This window comes from Arachis hypogaea, chromosome 13 (assembly GCF_003086295.3).
Source record: "Arachis hypogaea cultivar Tifrunner chromosome 13, arahy.Tifrunner.gnm2.J5K5, whole genome shotgun sequence".
Taxonomy (NCBI): domain Eukaryota; kingdom Viridiplantae; phylum Streptophyta; class Magnoliopsida; order Fabales; family Fabaceae; genus Arachis; species Arachis hypogaea.
This window is the reverse complement of record NC_092048.1, coordinates 10,905,050-10,925,383: the sequence shown is the minus strand read 5'-3', so window position 1 is coordinate 10,925,383 and position 20,334 is coordinate 10,905,050. Positions and strand designations below refer to the sequence as shown.

Genomic DNA, 20,334 nt, shown 5'->3' with positions numbered 1-20,334 from the left:
TTTTTATCTAGGAAGCACCGATACGACACGCGATACGGACACGACACGACACGGATACGTCGACACGTTCTTCTTATAAAAAATTGGATACGACACGTTTAGGATACGTTGTGAATTAAAATTTAAATAATATATTAAATTAATAAAATATCATATTGTAAATTTAAGAGGAAATATAATTGCATAAAAAAGTCTAAAAATTATGCAATTATTTAAAAAATAAAAAATTTTAATCTATTTTTGCCATCTCGCTAACAAAAAATGTATCAATTTCTTCTCCTCCAAATCCATCATCCGCAAATACCACAGCTTCTATGTTTGGTTCATCTAAAGATAAATACGAAATCTCACTCAGATCTGGACTGTTGTCATCAACTCTGCTTCTATTAATTATTTTATTTTTAAATTTAAATTTTGATTTGTTTTTATTTTAAAATATTTTAAAATAAAAAAATCGGTTAATTGGGCCATAAAACCACAAAATCGAGTCGGACTCGTTCAAATTCCTGACAGCTTTACTAAAATTCTGCACCGCAAGAAGACACGCCACCGATACACTCGTTTAAAGTATCCGTCGAGTGTCGGTGTCGGATTCGTGTCCGACACGGATACGCCGGCACCATAAGAGAATCCGTGCTTCATAGGTTTTTATACACACTTATGCATATGCATATCCAAAGTTGATCCTTCCACCATGTTAGTTAGTCATTTAATTATTCATGATTTATAAAAGAAGAACAAAATAAATGAAGGCTAAGAATGTATTTATTATAACGAAAATATTTGATAACCAAAGAAAATCTGCCAAAAACAGTCATAACTTACCTTATTTAACATTCATTAATTGTTGCGACAATTAATTAATGCTAAATAAGACAAGTTCTGATTATTTTTTTTTTGTCTACCTAAAATTTTAAAAAAGAGTAATTTTGTAAGATTCCTATGTAAAAACTAAACACAAGCTAATAAATGATTTTGATTAAAAACTCTTTATTTGAGTTTTTAACTAATGTTATTTAAAAATTAGACAAATATATGAAAAATAACCTTTTTTCAGTTTTTTTTTTAAAGAAAAGATTTGTTTTAAATAAACCTCATCAGACGAACAGTCTTTGCACATATCCTAAAGGCAAAGTGGGAAAAAAAAAACTAGAGTATATTCCGATCATGAAATAGTATATTAGAACTAGATTCTTAAAGAATCTTATCATATGGATTTATTGTTTTTTTTTTTTAAATAAATACTAAGTAATTCCTTTAGAAAATTTTATATTTGAGAAAAATAACAAATAAATTTTTAGAAAATTCTAATACTTGACTTATAGGTCCTTGAAAAATTATAATGTTAAATATGATTCATTTATCAGTCAAAAAATATATAAATTACTTTACAATTTTTCAAGAATTTAATTAATATTTTTTGTATCATTTTTATACACCTATAAATTCGTCATAAAAAAATTTTAAAATCCTATGTGATAATATTTTTAAGAACTTACGAATTAATAACCAAAATTTTCATGGATAGACTTATTTTTGGTTTAAAATAAATAAATAAACACTATACTCCTATACAATAGCTATAGCAAAATGAAATAATATATATTGGAACTGGTGCCGAGACATAACTTTATTTTATTTTTTTTACAAGGTGACGAGACATATAACTTAATTATTATTATTCTAGGAAGACCAATATAAGACCATGACTCAAAAACTTAATTATTCCGAATATACTCCTATGAAGAACATTAATAAATTTAAACATAAAAATAAAATATATATATGAATCCCATTAAGCCAGGGAAGCGAGAGTAAATCAAGTATTGATGAATTTGATGTGAAGGGCTACTTAATTAGTAGTATTAATAAACAATTATGCAATAACTAACTAGTTAATTAAGCGGCTAAATGCTAATATTATTATACCGTCACAAGCAAATTACAATTTAGTCCACCATCCTCGAATGCCAAAGTCAAAAATACACTGTCGTAGATGACATCAGTGAGGTGACGTCATTCTGAAAGTGCAATCCACGCATTTCCGATTTTATTTGAATAAAAGTCTCATTCACATAACAACCCATTGGAAAAAATTTAACATGTAGCAGAAGGGTGCTTGAGGGTCCAATATTATGAACCGCAGAGATTTATTTAACTAATATTAAAGGTCTAGATTGAGTTGACAAATTTTATGGTGTGCACATAGGTGGTGCAGTGCACGAAGAGCATGCGCCCCATTTGTTCCTCTATCCCTTTTTCAGGTAGCGAAAATGACCGTTTTGTACATCATCGGTTTTTGACTTTTTTTTTTTTTTTTTTTTTAAATCATCATTGTGTATGCTCAACCAATTACTTAACGGGTATGGATTTTTCTTTATATCAAGATATATGATAATTTTTTAATTACATACCATACAAAGGTATTTGTATTCTCTAATTTATCTAAAATAAAAGTTTTTTAAGACTAATTTAAAATATTATTTATAATTTAATTTAATTTTATCACGTATCTTATTATTGATTATCTTTACTTAATTTGTATTAAACCATTTTTTTCTATTAGTCCATAACAATAAAAATATAAAGGATAATATTTTTTTTATTTTTGTTATTTTTTCATAATTTTATTATAATATCAGAATAATGGTATTTTTTTGAATAAGATAGCTTATTTTAGTTTTAATGAGAAAATTATGTTTTTTTTTTATCATTAGTACTCTTTTTCTTTATGCATTTTTTCTTTTTTTTTTTGTCTATGCATTGACATTTTCTCATCTCATTGATTAGTCCATCCTTTCTTTTTTGTCTTTCTGAGTCTAATAAGTCATGGTATTCTCATTGAAGAGAATAAATTATTTTTTTTCTCATGAAATTATTGTACTTTTTACACTTTTTTTTTATTTCATTTTTTCTTGTCATTTGTCATTATTTGGAGACTTTTTTTTTTCGCCTTGTGTCTTTTCGAGTCTAATAAATCAAACGTCACTGTCATCCGCTACTTACCTACTTTTATTTTTCGTCACCTTCCGATAATTCATCACCCTTTGACATTTTACCATCTCTTTGCAATTTGTAATCTTTTCGACAATTTTGGGACAAGTTTTCATCCTTCTGACAATTCCGTTTGCGCTTCTTTTCAGCAATTCTGTCGGCACTTTCTTCTGACAATTTCATCTTTTTTAGAGTTTTATTATGGTTTTATCCATAACTAAAATTGTCAATCCTAATTGTCAACATTCTTCTTCTTCCTCAATGTTGTGCTCGAATTGTGGTTGCGACGGTCACACCGTTGATGCGCATTACATCAAGTATGGCTACTCGCGCGGGCTACCTGCGCCACCCAAGTAGGACAAAATTTGATGACAAGGATCATTCTTCCATTAAATTATCATCTAACGATTTTTAACTATAAACTTTACTTAGAGATAATTACGTGAGCGCTCACCTTATTTAACGGTTATGAATTTTTCTTTATAACAAACTAATATGTAATAATTTTTTAACTATTTACTGTACAAAAGTATTTGTATTATCTAAAATAAAAATAGTTAAAGATTAATTTAAAATATCACTCAAAATTTAATTTAATTTTATCACATATCTTATTTTTTATTACTTTTACTTAACTTGTTCTTTCAAACTAAAAAAAAAAGTATTAATAAAGGCCAATAATTTTATTTTATATTGACCAATATTTTTAATCAATAATTTAATATCCTTAGTCTATCGTTTTAACAATATATTATTAGTCTATACTCTTTACTCTATACTTTTAAATATAATTGATTAACTGCTGATGATAAACAAGAAATTCTATTCGTATTCTAGCATTATTCAAACAACAATACTAACAAAAGTATTTATTTAATAACACCTGTGAAAATGAAAATGATCAAGGCAAGTCACCTGGTTTTATGTTGTAAATTTGATGTGAAAATGACTACTACTTATAACTAAAGATTAACGAGAATCAGTTTGGGACAATTTTTAATATATAGTTAATGGTGGTTGATTATTAGATTAATCAAGGACAAAAAATAAAAGATAAGTTTTGTAATAAGTTGGAACTGAATCTCCTAAGTGCCAGCAATACTGTACTAGGCACATCTCACCCAAGTTGGTGGAACAAATTGCAACACGACAAATTAAGAGCCCTATATTGGTCATTTCAACTACCGCAGCTGGAACAGCAATGTACCAGTCACATGAGAATATTTTCTCTTATATAAAGGGAGAGTCGAATCTCCCCTTCATCATTCGGTATAAGTCTTCATCTTTAAACTTCCAAGTACCTTCAATGTTCCTTCTACCTAACTCTCTTATTCAATAGTCTCGTTAATTTCAACTATATAATCAAGGAATTGTATTATATTTCTTCCTCTCTCGTTTCGTTCAATTCCGTTCCACCAATAATCTCTGCATATTTTAATTTTTTCTCTTTGAATTCAGTTACTAAAATAAAATAATAATGGCGGAGGAGGAGGTGAAGGAAAGAAATTTCAGATCGGGAACTGTTCTTTTGAGCAACTCCGATGCGATTCTGAAACCGCCATTGCCTCCTCATCAAGCTTCTACTTTGTTGATACACATTGATAATATTAATAATGAACATCAAAATCAACATCATCGTCGTCACTCTTCTTCTTCTTCCCAAATTTACCCTACTAATTCCGAATTCGAGGATGAACCTTCCTCTGGCCTTTCACAGCAGCAGGGTCCGAAAGATGAGTGGCTTCCAATCACGGAATCAAGAAATGGAAATGCATATTTTGCAGCGTTTCATGTTCTCAATTCAAATATTGGATTTCAGGCTCTCATGCTTCCCGTTGCATTCGCCACTCTTGGTTGGTACGTACCTTAATTTTTTTTTTTTCATATTATTGGATCTAATCTAATTAAATTCATTATTAATTTGAATAAAAATAATCTCATCCAACAAATTTTATTTGTTTATGGATGAATTTGCTTAAATCTAACAAATTTCACCTAACTTCCCTTGGTCGTCTCGTTCTATGAATAATTTACTGCTTGGAGTTATATATGTGCATGTGTATGAAATATGATATATTATATGTCAGATTAATATAATTTTAATTCTCCGTATAATAATACGATATTATTATTATTTTTATTGACTAGTATTAGAAAGTACAAAAGGTCTTTATACATGAAGAGTAGCTAGTAGAAGTAGCAGAGTGAGATACGAAAACCATGACAACAATGCATGTGATACACGCACGTATACGTACATGTGTGTATGTGAATGTGATGGGAAAGAGAGAACAAAAAGAGGTAGGGCAAAATAAAAAGTCATAGGCCTAAATTAAAGCAAAAGCAATGCATCTGGAAAAAAGATGAAATATCTTGAAGAAAAAATTAAATATAGAAAAGTCTTTGACAGACTTTTATAACTACTACTCACACAATCTAGTAGTTGATTGATCAAACAATAATGACTATAATTTATTATCATGATGTATACTTAAAAAACTAATCACTAAATTAGTTATTTATATAAAATAAATTTTTAAAATATATAAAATAATATATATATTTATATATAAATATATAATAACTAATTGTGTATATATATATATATATTATTTTTATTTAATATATTGATTCATTTAATTATTTTTTTTAAGTCTTTTTTAATGTATATCTGTATGACTATTCGACGAGAGAAATAATAATAATAATGATAATAATAATAATAATAATGATAATAATAATAATAATATAGCTAAAAATATCATATACAATAATGCAAATGGCTGATCGTTTGGTCTACATCTTTCACTTTCTATATATGTGGAATATAATTCACCAGAATTTATCATCATTACTCTTCTATATATATAGTTCTATATATATACTTACATAATTTATAATCAAAAAGAAAAAAAGAAATATAATATAATAGCACATGCATACATTTCCAGTACAGTATACTATTATTGTTATTGGACAAATTCCACAATAATGGAATAATAATTTGCGGAATATAAATTAATGAATAATGAAATGGAAATAATTGCAGGGCATGGGGTAGTGTATGTTTGTCTCTGGCATTTATTTGGCAGCTATACACCATATTTCTCCTTGTTGAGCTTCATGAATCAGTTCCTGGAATTCGGCACAGCAGATTCCTTGTTCTCGCTATGGCTGCTTTTGGTACAGCAATAACACAAACTTCCACTTTTATTATTCTACTAATTAAGCTAAGCTTGTTTCAAAAAGAAAAAATATGCTACCTCAACACGCTAATTAGATGATGGTCTTAATTAAGTAAAATTATTATTTATGATAAAATATTTTTTTTTTGTTTTAAATTTTACAACCCACTTTAGTCATATACAGTAAGAAGGCACTTTTTATCATTTACTTGGATTATACTCTTTATATATTTTAAAAGATTTTGTTAACAAATATCTTAATACTATAGTTAAAAAATTATTTTCTTTAAATTAGTACATATTATATTAAATATATAATTTTTTAATATACTTTTAAACTAATATCATTCCGAAACTCATCAACTAACATATTTTTAATTTTAATATGAATTCTAGAATCTTACCAAGAACAAATTAAGTAGTGGTATGATAGTGGATGTATTCCATTATATTTTTTTTCCACCTTAACTACATATATACTATATATTTTGTTCTCGCATACATCATATGGTAGTAAATATATTCTGAATGTGTTCCATTATTAATTTTCTTTTTCCAATATAAAATTTGAAAATACTTGTTTTGAAAGTGCTATCTCATCAATTATAGGATGGCATGCACCAAAATTTTCTATATATGCCAGCCACTACACATGATACATCACTTCTACTTTCACTTAGCTTATTGATATGTGGTCTACTTTATATATAGTTTTTGTCCATTTTTTAACAGAGCCCCACTGGGTCATCTAGAAATTAAACACCTCATTACCTTTAATTTATATATAGCCCATATAAATATTTTCAACTTGATTTGATGCTAACATTTGGAGAAGATAACATACTTTAACTCATGTTGAAGTAGCCTTTAACAGCACTACATACACCTATTATATTATTCCAAGAAATCAATTTTCACATGTTGAATAAAATAATTTTACATAAATATTTAATTATTTTATAAAAATACAACAATTCGTATTATTTTTTTTTTATTAGTTTAAACTTTTGAGATAAGGGTTCCATCTTCCATGACATAATATCAGAGTTGCGACTTCTTATCAGTTTAAACTTTTAAGAAAATTGGTATCATGACATGTTTATTGCTACATGTAACTAATTTTAAAATTTATCATTTAAAAAATAATCTACATATATAAATTTAATTAAATAATTATATAAAACTTTTTATACGAGTATATCAAAATTAAAACTCTTAATTTAAGTAAAACTTATTTATAATATTTATAACATGTGCTGTACTTTGAATAATTATAATTTTTTTGGCATGTTCTTTAAAAGAGTGGATTTTTCTAACACAAACCTAACCTATGTTATATAAATGTTAGGTAAGAAACTAGGGAAGGTAGCAGCACTATTTCCGGTGAGTTACCTCTCCGGAGGAACGTGCGTAATCTTAATTATCACCGGTGGTGGAACCCTAGACCTACTATTCAAGACACTTTGTGAAAAGGATAATTGTACTCTCCACTCACTAACTGGAGTTCAGTGGTATTTGATCTTTACTTGCATAGCCATTCTCATAGCTCAGTTGCCAAACCTCAATTCAATGGCTGCTGTTTCCGCCGTCGGCTCCGTCGCCGCCATCGCCTATTGCACACTCTTTTGGGCCATCTCCGTCAAGACGGGTAAGCCCAATGATGACGTGTCCTATAGTACAACGATGCATGGAAGTAACGTGGCTAAGGCTAATGACGTTATGAATTCCATTGGAATCATTTTGCTTGCTTTCCGGGGCCATAATCTTATACTCGAAATACAGGTGAGTCATTAATTATATTTGAGCTTCTAATCAGACAAAAAAAAAATGACACAAAAAGAAATTGTTTATAATTATTTACACAAAAATATATTTATAAAATGATATAGTTAAGATTATGATTTTGAAAATTAGATAACCAATTGATTTAATTGGATTCATTAAAAATTAGTTACTAGACCAAGTTAGTTCAAGATAAAAATGAATTTATAATGAATTAAAAAAAGAAAAATATCAGAAAGTCATCAAAATTTATTATTTTTGGTCATCAATACTTAAAAATGTGGATCAAAATATATTGTTATTAAGTTATTAAACTAAAAGAATTAGATTAATAGTTAAAAATGATGGCCACAAATAATAAATTTTAATAATTTTTAGTATTATTTAAAAAAAAAAACCTTTTGAAAAATTAATTAATCGATTAAATCAGTCAAATTTTTTAACTGTAAATTAGTTTAATAAAATAAAAAATTCATTTTCAAATAAAAATATATTATTTTATTATATTTAATTAGTTCAACACCTATTAAACCTTAAATTTTTTAATTTTAAATTTTATTAATCTAATATTCAGCTTGATTTTCAAAATTTTAATTAAGATTCCATAAATAATTTATAATATTTGTCTAAACTGATATATCTCTGTATTTTCACATGTGGGTAGAGAGACTCTATAATCAAATTAGATTGACATTTATGTATCTATGGTTACACAGGGAACGCTTCCATCAGATTCGAAAGAGAAATCCAACGTAAAAATGCGTAGAGGAGTGATCATTTCGTACGCAATAATTGCCATGTGCGTTTATCCCCTGGCTCTTCCCGGATTTTGGGCTTACGGAAACCAGGCAAGAATTTTAACTTCACTAATAATTTGCATCTATGTATATATATATATTGATTCATTACCTCTATTAGTTTGACAAACTTAATGTATGTATGTTCCTTTGTTGCAGATTGAAAAAGACGGGCTATTAACTTCGTTTGCACACATGCACGCTCATCAAGTGACGAAGTTCACAATAGGAGCAATGTACTTTTTGGTAATTCTACATTGCCTGAGCAGCTACCAAGTGTATGCGATGCCATTTTTTGACAACATTGAATTCAAAATCACAGCCAGAAAGAACAACAAGTGTCCAAGGTGGGTCAGAACATGCATTCGTCTTTTCTTTGGAGGATTAACCTTCTTTGTAGCCGTGGCGTTCCCCTTCCTACCATCACTGTCACTTCTTCTTGGTGGAATCGCATTCGTGCCAGTGTCTTATGCATACCCATGTTTCATGTGGGTGGCCATTAAGAAACCTCGTACGAGAAGCTTCGCTTGGTGCTTCAATGTTGTTCTTGGTTGCTTAGGAATGCTCATTGCTGCTCTTTTGATAGCTTCGGCTTTGAAGACTCTAATTGATAAACGTCTCAATGCCAATTTCTTCAAACCGTAATTAATAACATGAACCGATTTAATTAATTAATTAATTAAACTAGCAGAATTAAGTTAAGTCATTGAAGGTTAATTGTTAATTAATTAATAACCAAAATATAGCTTGTCCATTGTTATTATTCACTGGTTTTTCAAATGAAAGAAGAATCGCGTTACAGAGCAGACTTTAGATCATTTTTGATGTCCGTGTGTACACAAAAATGCAATTCTGACTTCTGAGTATGTAAATATATTAAAGTTTGAATAGCTGTTTGTAGTGCTATTCAATCTATCAGAATGTCAAAATTATTTTGAAATGGAGTTATATATGATACACCATTCCTCTGTTGTAGTGGGATATGGACGACTCGTGAAGTAGCATTTTTATTTTTAAATATAGATATATATGTTTTCTATGATACAAAACAAAAGATTAAACATAGTTTAGCGAATAAAAAAATTGTGTATAAACATTCTTTATAAGTTCGATTTTTATTTTAGCCATTTTAAAATTATTTGTGAAGGTGTGATGAACACATACAGTTCGATCAACTCGATTCGAACCAGTTCGCTCGCACTCATTATAGTCAAATTTAATAATTGTGGTAATACATAAAAAGTAACAAATTTTTTTTTTGAAAAAAAAAATAGTGTTAACAAGAGTGTATCCTCGTTATATATAGTTTTAAATTTCGATATGCAATAGTGTAAAACATTTATATTATTATCCAATTAAATGTTGAAAATTATGAGTTACTCTGTTAATATAAAATTTAGTTATATTAACTTTTTTTTTTTTTGGACTTGAGTTATATTTTATTAACTTGGATGGGTTGAAAATTAAATTTTTCGCATCTCACCCGCCATACTCTACTTTTTTCCTTTTTTTTTTCCGGGACTTACTCCACTTTGTCCTCTCTACTTCTCTAATATCTAGAGTAGGGTTTTCAGCAAAAACTTGAAATCCGTGATAAGAATCAAGCCCAAACTATTACACCAACTAAAATATGGAGTTATTCATGGAATTTCGACTCCAAAAAATGACATGAATAGGGGGTACTGAGAAGCTTCTCTTTGAGCTTGACACAGCAATTTAAGAGTTTCTCCTAGACACTGAGAAGAAAATTGATAGAAGATTGACTGAGGGATGCAATGTTATTGTTGTCATAGAGGTGTGGTGTGTGATACTGATATATCACAATCGAATACAAGTTCAATGCTTTAATGATAAAATAAAAAAAATCTAATAAATTAATTTCAACAAAACTCTTATCAAGGAATTTTATATTATGCATCACAAGTTTATTATCATGCTAGAAGAACAAGCTGACCTCCAACAAAATAAATATTATAAGAAGTCATGCTAGAAGGACCTCAAGATTCTATGCCAAAGCTGCAACATAAGGGACTGTACAATATTCTAAACCAACCTTTTGACATAGTAGTAAAAGAAATCTGCTAGGAAGAAGGTCTGGACAATTTCTGATATAAGAATCATCGGTGGCCATAAACCATACCCAAGGCAACCAACAAAAATGTCCACGGGTATCTAACACCTGTTACAAGAAATAGAATGTTAGTATGAGTAGGCACCCGGCAGACAGTATCCTGTGAACTATACCAATAAGAAATGTGCTAATAATGGTAGCAATACTCAATTGTCTAATTTGTTATCTATCAAAATCGATGTAACTTAAATTAAAAAACTCAGCAAAAAAAAATTTGACAAGGAAAATCATATATAGGCAAAGCACAAGCTCTCTAAAAGATCTTCCAGAAGAATGACATCAGGATTGTACCATTGAAAATGAAAGAAATAAACTTACAATAATATTAATTTACACCCTTGGTCAAAGATTCTAGTGGAAAAAAAACATTAATCATCACAGCAATAGCCATAACTAAATTTACAAATAAATTAAATTCTTAACCAATATATTTCACCATATATAATAAATACCTAAACAATATATTTAGAGCATAATAGACTTTATCAAATATAGAAATAAAATAACATTTTTCTAATTTTTAACTAATTATTCTATAAAAGTGTAGATCACTTTTTAAATAATCAAACCTTATTTATGTTATTTATAACTCAAATTAATTAACATAACCTTCATACTTCCCTATTCTATTATAAAACTCCCATACCCCTTCCCCTTAACTCAACACCCTAAAACACAATTCACAAACACACACTATTTGAATTAAATTCTTTCAAACACTTCTAGTGGCGTCAATTTTGCCAAGTATGTAAGAAGCGTTTGTGACCACGTCAGCACAACAGCCAAATATAAACAAAATTACAAAAGATAACAAAAACGAGCAGACGATAAGTTGATAATACAGTGCAGAAATTAGAAAGAAAAAAGAAAAAGAAGAGGGAGCTTTGTTCACTGATTCCTTCAATTCAATGGCGCCAGCTGCAGTGCCGTTGAATATTAAATGGTTGCCGCTGAATTCGAAGCTCAAAGCCAAGAGCCAACTCCAAACAAGCAGCAGGAACATTGAGTTTGAGAGGGTTCAGCTTCCGGAGAAGACCCGCAACTCGACAGTCTTGGTTCTTGGCGGAACAGGTAGGGTCGGTGGATCCACCGCCATTGCTCTCTCCAACCTTTGCCCCGATCTCCGCATCCTCGTCGCTGGCAGAAACAGGTCTCTCTCTCTCTCTCTCTCTCTCTCTTCCATGTTATCATCTGCTCTGCTATTCAGCAGCACCTTTATGTATATAACAATTACTGTTTACTAACGTAGTTTACTGTGAATATGAGTAATTCATTCTATTCAAGTATGGTAACAACAGAGAGAAAGGTGAAGCTTTGGTTGCAAAACTCGGGGGCAATTCTGGTTTTTCTCAGGTTGATCTCAATGATCAAGATTCACTCCAAACTGCTCTGCAAGGTAATCATAACTACTCTAAATAGATTGTACAGTATTAGTTAGTTAAAACTTAAAAGAAGGTAGTTGCAGTAACATCACATTTTGTCAACTGGCTTTTCATTTACTTGCTTGCTTGTTTGTTTATTTTGTGTGGTGAATTGATGTTGTTGATACTGCCGTAAAATTTATATTGTATTGTAATACAGTTATACGGTTATGTAAGTTTAAATGTTTGGAGTGATAATGATATTGATGGGAAAATTCAGTGATAATGATATCTTAAGGCTCTGCTTTATGCAGATGTGGATCTTGTAGTTCATACGGCGGGGCCATTCCAACAAGCAGAAAAATGCAGTGTGCTTGAAGCTGCCATAAACACTAAGGTACCATATTCTATATTCAACATTTAATCCTTGCTCATGTTATATATGATATTGAAAATCTCTCCGCACCTACATGCAGGCATATATCTTGGTTCCTGCCTTTTAAATGTGCATGTGCAACACCTGACTATCATTTTCGATATGTTTCTTGATGCAGACTGCATATGTTGATGTTTGCGATGACACAAGCTATGCAGTGCGTGCAAAGTCCTTTATGAGCAGAGCGTTAGCTGCGAATGTTCCAGCTATAACAACAGGAGGAATATACCCTGGAGTGAGCAATGGTGCTTACTGCTAAGTGCTAATTGCTTATTTATATGCTGTATTCTTGTGTTGGCAAGAATAACTTTTCAAATAATCCATATTTACAATAATGTTAATTTACACCTTGGTCAAAGATTCTAGTGGAAAAAAGACATTAATCATCACAGCAATAGCCATAACCAAATTTACAAATGAATTAAATTCTTGACCAATATATTTCACCATAATAAATACCTAAATAATATATTTAGAGCATAATAAACTTTATCAAATATAGAAATAAAATAACATTTTTTTAATTTTTAACTAATTATTCTATAAAAGTGTAGATCACTTTTTAAATAATCTAACCTTATTTATGTTATTTATAACTCAAATTAATTAACATAACCTTCATACTTCCCTATTCTATTATAAAACTCCCACACCTCTTTCCCTTAACTCCACACCCTAAACACAATTCACAAACACACATACTACTTGAATTAAACTCTTTCAAACACAGTAACACACAATTCACAAACACACACACATTACTTACTCTTTCAAAAAAACAATGGAGTTCCTTTCTCTCAACTTAGAGAACCAATCTGCACTACCACCAAAGCCGAATCTTCTACGTCAGATCATCGTCGTGGCGTCTATCACCGCCGGTGTTCAGTTTGGGTGGGCTCTACAGCTATCCTTACTGATGCCGTAGGTTCACCTCCTTGGTATCCCACACACTTCCGCAGTTTACATCTTATTTTGCGGACCCATAAGTGGGATGCTCGTACAGCCCATAGTAGGCTACTACCTGCTGCACGTCACGGTTTGGACGCCGACGGCCTTTCATTGCTGCCGGAGCCTTAGCGGTCGCCATTGCAGTGCTCCTTATAGGCTACGCTGCTGACATGGGACACATGTTTGGTGACTCGCTCGAGAAGAAGGCCCGCCCGCGTGCCATAGCCATCTTCGTGGTCGGGTTCTAGATCCTCGACGTTGCCAACAACATGCTTCAAGCTCCATGCCGGGCACTTCTCGCCGACCTCGCCGCCGGAGACCAACGGAAAATGCGGATGGCCAACGCTGGCTTCTCCTTTTTCATGGAGGTGGGAAACGTCCTAGGATACGCCGCCGGTTCCTACAGCGGTCTCCATCACATCTTCCCGTTCACAAGAACGAAAGCTTGCGATGTGTACTGCGCCCACCTGAAAAGCTGCTTCTTCGTTTCAATCACGCTGTTGCTAACCCTAGCCACAGCAGCGGCGGTATACGTGAAAGAGGAACCACTCTCGCCGCAGAAATCAACGGCAGCGGCGTACGCCGAGATTAAAGAGAAATCAGAAGGCATGGATAAACATTAACGAATTATGGTAACAACGATGCATGGAAGTAACGTGGCTGAGGCTAATGACGTTATGAATTCCATTGGAATCATTTTGCTTGCTTTCCGGGGACATAATCTTATACTCGAAATACAGGTGAGTCATTAATTATATTCGAGTTTATAATTATAAAAAAAAAAATTACACCCAAAAAAATTTTGAGTTTATAATTATTCACATAAAAATATATTTATAAAAAATCATAGTTAAGATTATGATTTTGAAAATTAGATCAAACCAATTCATTTATGTATCTATGGTTACACAGGGAACGCTTCCATCAGATTTGAAAGAGAAATCCAACGTAAAAATGCGTAGAGGAGTGATCATTTCGTACGCAATAATTGCCATGTGCTTTATCCCCTGGCTCTTCCCGGATTTTGGGCTTACGGAAACCAGGCAAGAATTTTAACTTAACTAATTGTTACGGCCCGACCCAGGACTCTCGCGGATCAACCCGACCCGAGCTCCACCCGGCCCGGTTGTGCACCCTCCAACCGACCCGGACACGTGTCCCGTACGGCTCACCCGCAGCTATGGGACAGCGTCCTTGAGAATATGGGTCTGCCCTCTAGGGGAGCCCACTGCTGACATGTATATAAGGGGAAGGTTGGCTCTTCCCCCGAGGTACGTCACATCTTTCACATCACCCCTCTTTCCGCCTGCACATTGTCTGACAAGAGCGTCGGAATGTCCTTGCAGGTGGCACCCCCCCTTCTCCACACAAAGTACTCGGGACCTCGCTCCTCTTGGACTGGACGATCGTAGCCAGACGAGCCCCTCCATCACTCCGAATCCTGACCCGAACCGTCTGGTAGCCGATCTACCGAACATTGGCGCCGTCTGTGGGGATCAAACATGGACTTCGTACTAGTCCAGACTGAGACAGGTAGCGAGGCTGCGCCTCCCGTGCTTGGGGGAGGCGCCGTTCCGACAGATACCCGACAACAGCAGAGGTCGCCTCCGAGGGACACGACGCAGACTCACGAAAGACGCCCCTTCGGAGGTACTGGCGACAACCACGCCAGGATAATGCAAGAGTTGCGCCATAGGATGAAAGACTTAGAGCGCCGGCTAGCCGAGAGAGAACGCGACCAACGCACTCCGGAGCGGAGCCCCACCCGCTCCCGTTCAAGGAGCCGCTCGAGGCGCTCACCCAGCCCCCAATACGAGTCAGAGAGCACGGGGGGACGGGGACGAGCCAGAAGAAGAAGTCGGGACCCCATCATTTACGCCTGACACGAGAGACGGCGCGCGTCGAACAGAGGCGAAGAGAACGCCCGTCGGGAGAATGGCGAGCCGGGGAGAACTACCCGGGGACCAGTGATAATAGGAGCGACCCCCTTCCACCGTTCCGTGCTCGAGGTCCGGCTGCCGAAACACTTCGACAAGCCAACGGACATGAAGTATGATGGAACACAAGATCCCCTGGAACACTTGACGGCCTTTGAGGCCAGAATGAACCTGGAAGGGGTAGGAGACGAGGTCAGATGTCGCGCCTTCCCGGTCACCCTGGCGGGCCCAGCGATACGGTGGTTCAACAACCTCCCGCAGGGCTCGGTGACTCAATTCTCTGACATCAGCCACGCCTTCTTGGCTCAATTCACGACCAGGATTGTCAAAGCCAAACACCCAATCAATTTGCTAGGGGTGACACAGAGACCCGGAGAGCCGACCAGGAAATACCTGGACCGTTTCAATGACGAGTGCCTGGAAATTGACGGTCTAACGGACTCGGTGGCAAGTCTATGCTTGACGAACGGGCTCTCGAATGAGGACTTCAGGAAACACCTTACCACAAAGCCCGTTTGGACGATGCAAGAGATCCAGTGCGTGGCCAAAGAATACATCAATGACGAAGAAGTCAGCCGGGTCGTGGCTGCCAATAAACGTCAGCCCGCCTACAACCAAGCCCGGCACTATGAAGGCAGAGAAAGACCAAAGGAACACGCCAGGGACGGCGGTCCGAGTATAACACCCAAACCGTTCCCCCGAGTTGGGAAGTTCACCAATTATACCCCCCTCACTGCACCAATCACCGAAGTTTACCAACAGATAGCGGAAAAGGGGATACTGTCAAAGCCCCGACCTCTGAAGGACAGGACGGGAGGAAACAAGAACCTCTACTGTGAGTACCACAAGGGCTACGGACACAAGACCCAAGACTGCTTCGACCTAAAAGACGCCCTGGAGCAAGCTATCAGGGATGGGAAACTTGCCGACTTCTCTCACCTTATACGGGAACCAAGGAGACGCAACCGGGACCACGATAGCGAAGATGGCCCCCGGTCAACGAGGCGACGGCAGGAACCAGAGGGTGACGACCACGGCCTTACGGTGGTAAACGTGGTAACAGCCAGGAACACCGCCCCAAGGTCAAAGTCAGCACAGAAAAAAGACGCCAAGGTCCTAGCGGTCTCCACCTCGACCGTTAGAAGTTTCCGAGGTATCCCACCCATCTCCTTCGGCCCAGAGGACCAATGGTTTGACGAGGTACCGGAAAGTCCGCCCATGGTCATCACAGCCAGGGTCGGAACGGGCCTCGTCAAACGAATCCTGGTAGATACGGGGGCAGACTCGAACATCATGTTTCGAAACGTTTTCGATGCCCTGGGACTAAGAGACGCCGACCTGACGACCCACCAGCACGGTGTGGTAGGGTTGGGGGACCACTTCATCAAGCCGGATGGAATCATCTCACTCCCGACCTCTGTTGGACAGGGGCAAAAGCGACGAACAATCATGGCGGACTTCGTAATACTACGAGACTCCACGGCTTATAACATCATCCTGGGGAGGAAAACCATCAACGACCTGGGGGCGGCCATTAGCACAAAGCTGCTGGTGATGAAGTTTGTCACGGATGACGGATCCGTAGGATCCATCAAAGGCGACTTGGAAACGGCGGTCGCTTGCGACCACGCCAGCCTTTCTCTCAGGAAAAAGTCCAAAGAAGCATCTGGGGTCTTCCTTGCTGACCTGGACGCCAGGATAGAAGACAAACCTAGACCAGAGCCAGAAGGAGACTTGGAAAAGTTCAGGGTCGGTGATGAGGACGATAACTTCACATTCATAAACAGGAACCTTCCCCATGAAATGAAGGAGCCTTTGATGGAAATGATCAGGGCTAATGCCGACCTCTTTGCTTGGACGCCCGCCGATATGCCCGGGATAGATCCCCAGCTCATATCGCACCATCTGGCCGTCAAGGCGGGAACCAAGCCAGTGGCCCAGAGGAGGAGAAAAATGTCGCAAGAAAGGGCAGAAGAGGTAGCCAGGCAAACGGCCAGCCTCCTAGAAGCAGGATTCATCCGAGAACTTGACTACTCGACCTGGTTGTCGAACGTGGTCCTGGTTAAAAAGCACAGTGGGAGATGGAGAATGTGCGTGGACTACTCTGACCTCAACAAGGCGTGTCCCAAGGATTGCTACCCCCTACCTAACATTGATGCACTCGTCGACGCAGCGGCGGGGTACCGGTATCTGAGCTTCATGGATGCCTACTCAGGATACAATCAGATACCGATGCACCGACCCGACGAGGAAAAAATGGCGTTCATAACGCCAGGGGGAATCTATTGTTACAGGGTAATGCCTTTTGGTTTGAAAAACGCTGGGGCCACGTACCAAAGGCTGATGAATAAAATATTCAGTGAGCTTATAGGCAAAACAGTAGAAGTCTACGTGGATGATATACTCGCGAAGACCACACGACCCGACGACCTCCTTAGCGACCTTGATGGCGTTTTTTCCTCCCTCCGGCAACACGGCATGAGGCTTAATCCGCTCAAGTGCGCGTTTGCCATGGAAGCCGGAAAGTTTCTGGGATTCATGATTACTCAAAGAGGGGTGGAAGCCAACCCCGAGAAGTGTCAGGCAGTTTTCCAGATGAAGAGCCCGGGTTCTATCAAAGACATTCAACGACTTGCCGGGAGGTTAACGGCTTTGTCCCGATTCCTCGGCGCGTCAGCAGCAAGAGCCCTGCCCTTCTTCAATCTAATGAAAAAAGGAATGACGTTCGAATGGACCCCAACGTGCGAAGAGGCATTCAACCACTTCAAGCAGATCTTAGCGGCACCACCAGTTCTCGGAAAACCCAGGGCCGGAGAACCGCTCTATCTCTACCTATCAGTAACCGAAGAAGCGCTTGCCACAGTGCTCATTAGAGAAGAGGAGAAGACCCAACAACCCGTTTATTTCGTTAGTAGGGTCCTCCAAGGACCAGAACTGAAATACAGCAAGTTGGAAAAACTGGCGCTGGCGCTCCTAGTCTCCTCCCGAAGGTTAAGACAATACTTCCAGAGAGCCATCGTATAGTCGTGAGGACGGATCAAGCGATTCGCCAAGTACTGCAAAGGCCCGACTTGGCCGGTAGGATGATGACCTGGGCCATCGAGCTCTCGCAATACGACTTGCAGTATGAACCCCGACATGCAATCAAAGCCCAGGCAATGGCAGACTTTTTAGTTGAGGTAACGGGAGACCCTCCCGAAAAAACGGGCACACGGTAGAGGCTTCACGTGGACGGGGCCTCCAACCAAACGTCTGGGGAGCAGGGGTCATCCTAGAAAGCCCAGCAGGGATCATCTATGAGCAATCAACCAAGTTCGACTTCCCAGTGTCCAACAACCAAGCAGAATATGAAGCTCTCTTGGGAGGACTCACACTAGCTCGGAAAGTCGGGGCGACGAAGGTCGAAGTATGCAGCGACTCCCAAGTCGTCACCTCGCAGGTAAACGGAAGCTACCAAGCCCGGGACCCCCTCCTCCAAAAATACTTGGAAAAGGTTAAGGAAATGACAAGCCAGTTCTAGGAGGTCATTGTCCAACACGTTCCAAGAGAAAGAAACACACGGACAGACCTCCTGTCGAAGCTGGCGAGCACAAAGCCAGGATCGGGTAACCGGTCGCTCATCCAAGGCATGGTGAAGGAACCAACGGTCGCCCTCTACTTGGCGAAGTCGAGCCCCTCATGGCTGGACCCCATCACCAACTTCCTGGAACTCGACAAGTTGCCTGAAGATGAGAAAGCAGCCAAAGCTTTAAGAAGGGAGGCGGCCAGATATGCAATCATACAGGGACAGCTATTCAAAAAGGGACTCAGCCAGCCCCTATTGAAGTGTTTGCACCCCGACCAAACGAACTACGTGCTTAGAGAAGTCCATGAGGGGTGTTGCGGACACCACATCGGGGGCAAAGCCCTAGCAAGGAAGCTCATTCGAGCGGGGTACTACTGGCCGACAATGATGAAGGACTCAAAGGAATTTGTCAAAAAATGCACAAAGTGTCAACAAAACGCCAACTTCCACAGGGCGCCGGCCTCCGAGTTAAACTCTCTAACGATTACTCGACCTTTTGCACAATGGGGAGTCGACCTCCTGGGACCTTTCCCGGTCGGCCCAGGACAAGTCAAATACCTCATTGTCGCCATTGACTACTACACCAAATGGGTGGAGGCCGAACCACTGGCTACGATATCGTCCTCCAACTGCCGGAAGTTCGTGTGGAGGCAGGTGATAACCCGTTTCGGTATCCCAGAGGTTGTCATCTCAGATAACGGGACCCAGTTCACAGACAAGAAGTTCATGGAGTTCCTCTCTAGCCTAGGGATAAAGCAAAAGTTCTCCTCGGTAGAACATCCCCAAACAAACGGGCAGGTAGAGGCCGCAAACAAAGTCGTCCTTCTTGGTCTAAAGAAGCGCCTAGACAATAAGAAAGGAAGCTGGGCTGACGAACTCTCCTCCGTCCTATGGTCTTACCGGACAACCGAGCAAAGCGCTACGGGGGAAACTTCCTTTCGCCTAACATACGGGGTCGATGCGGTGATACCAGTCGAAATCGGCGAACCGAGCCCTCGACTACTACTCGCAGGCATGAGCGAAGCAGTCGAGAAGGACCTGATTGAGGAAACAAGGGAGATGGCTCACCTAACAGAAATGGCGCTGAAACAAAGAATAGCCCTGCGATACAACGCAAAAATCCTCAAACGAGATTTCGAGGAAAGGGACCTCGTCCTGCGACGCAACGACATCGGCGTCCCGATCCCAGGGGAAGGTA

General features: G+C 37.4%; 3 protein-coding genes and 1 pseudogene across 3 annotated transcripts; all 4 read left to right on the top strand.

Annotated features, from left to right (window-relative positions):
- Positions 1-4,255: 4,255 nt before the first annotated feature.
- LOC112737156 (lysine histidine transporter-like 8) lies at positions 4,256-9,739 on the top strand. The gene is made up of 5 exons (XM_025786926.2): positions 4,256-4,851; positions 6,044-6,177; positions 7,528-7,961; positions 8,678-8,809; positions 8,918-9,739. The coding sequence occupies exons 1-5, from the start codon at positions 4,472-4,474 to the stop codon at positions 9,401-9,403; spliced, it is 1,566 nt and encodes a 521-aa protein (XP_025642711.1). The 5' UTR covers positions 4,256-4,471; the 3' UTR covers positions 9,404-9,739.
- Positions 9,740-11,550: 1,811 nt separating this feature from the next.
- LOC112737154 (uncharacterized) lies at positions 11,551-13,044 on the top strand. The gene is made up of 4 exons (XM_025786925.3): positions 11,551-12,039; positions 12,188-12,285; positions 12,565-12,647; positions 12,805-13,044. Exons 1-4 carry the CDS (start codon positions 11,798-11,800, stop codon positions 12,943-12,945), a joined length of 564 nt encoding a protein of 187 aa, XP_025642710.1. The 5' UTR covers positions 11,551-11,797; the 3' UTR covers positions 12,946-13,044.
- Positions 13,045-13,467: 423 nt separating this feature from the next.
- Positions 13,468-14,257, top strand: LOC112732643 (sucrose transport protein SUC5-like; annotated as a pseudogene).
- A 1,422-nt stretch (positions 14,258-15,679) lies between these two features.
- Positions 15,680-18,595, top strand: LOC140177436 (uncharacterized). The gene is made up of 3 exons (XM_072210540.1): positions 15,680-16,837; positions 17,000-17,757; positions 17,932-18,595. Exons 1-3 carry the CDS (start codon positions 15,680-15,682, stop codon positions 18,593-18,595), a joined length of 2,580 nt encoding a protein of 859 aa, XP_072066641.1.
- Positions 18,596-20,334: the final 1,739 nt, after the last annotated feature.

What these genes read in the sequence shown, in the direction of transcription:
- LOC140177436 (XM_072210540.1), top strand. Translation starts at nt 15,680, where the DNA reads ATGAAGTATGATGGAACACAAGATCCCCTGGAACACTTGACGGCCTTT. An exon ending in GCCTCGTCAAACGAATCCTG is followed by an intron (nt 16,838 to 16,999) that starts GTAGATACGGGG and finishes TCTGTTGGACAG; the next exon opens with GGGCAAAAGCGACGAACAAT. An exon ending in GACGCAGCGGCGGGGTACCG is followed by an intron (nt 17,758 to 17,931) that starts GTATCTGAGCTT and finishes TAAAATATTCAG; the next exon opens with TGAGCTTATAGGCAAAACAG.
- LOC112737154 (XM_025786925.3), top strand. Translation starts at nt 11,798, where the DNA reads ATGGCGCCAGCTGCAGTGCCGTTGAATATTAAATGGTTGCCGCTGAAT. An exon ending in ACTCCAAACTGCTCTGCAAG is followed by an intron (nt 12,286 to 12,564) that starts GTAATCATAACT and finishes TGCTTTATGCAG; the next exon opens with ATGTGGATCTTGTAGTTCAT. An exon ending in AAGCTGCCATAAACACTAAG is followed by an intron (nt 12,648 to 12,804) that starts GTACCATATTCT and finishes TTCTTGATGCAG; the next exon opens with ACTGCATATGTTGATGTTTG.
- LOC112737156 (XM_025786926.2), top strand. Translation starts at nt 4,472, where the DNA reads ATGGCGGAGGAGGAGGTGAAGGAAAGAAATTTCAGATCGGGAACTGTT. An exon ending in TCTCGCTATGGCTGCTTTTG is followed by an intron (nt 6,178 to 7,527) that starts GTACAGCAATAA and finishes TATAAATGTTAG; the next exon opens with GTAAGAAACTAGGGAAGGTA. An exon ending in TTTGGGCTTACGGAAACCAG is followed by an intron (nt 8,810 to 8,917) that starts GCAAGAATTTTA and finishes CCTTTGTTGCAG; the next exon opens with ATTGAAAAAGACGGGCTATT.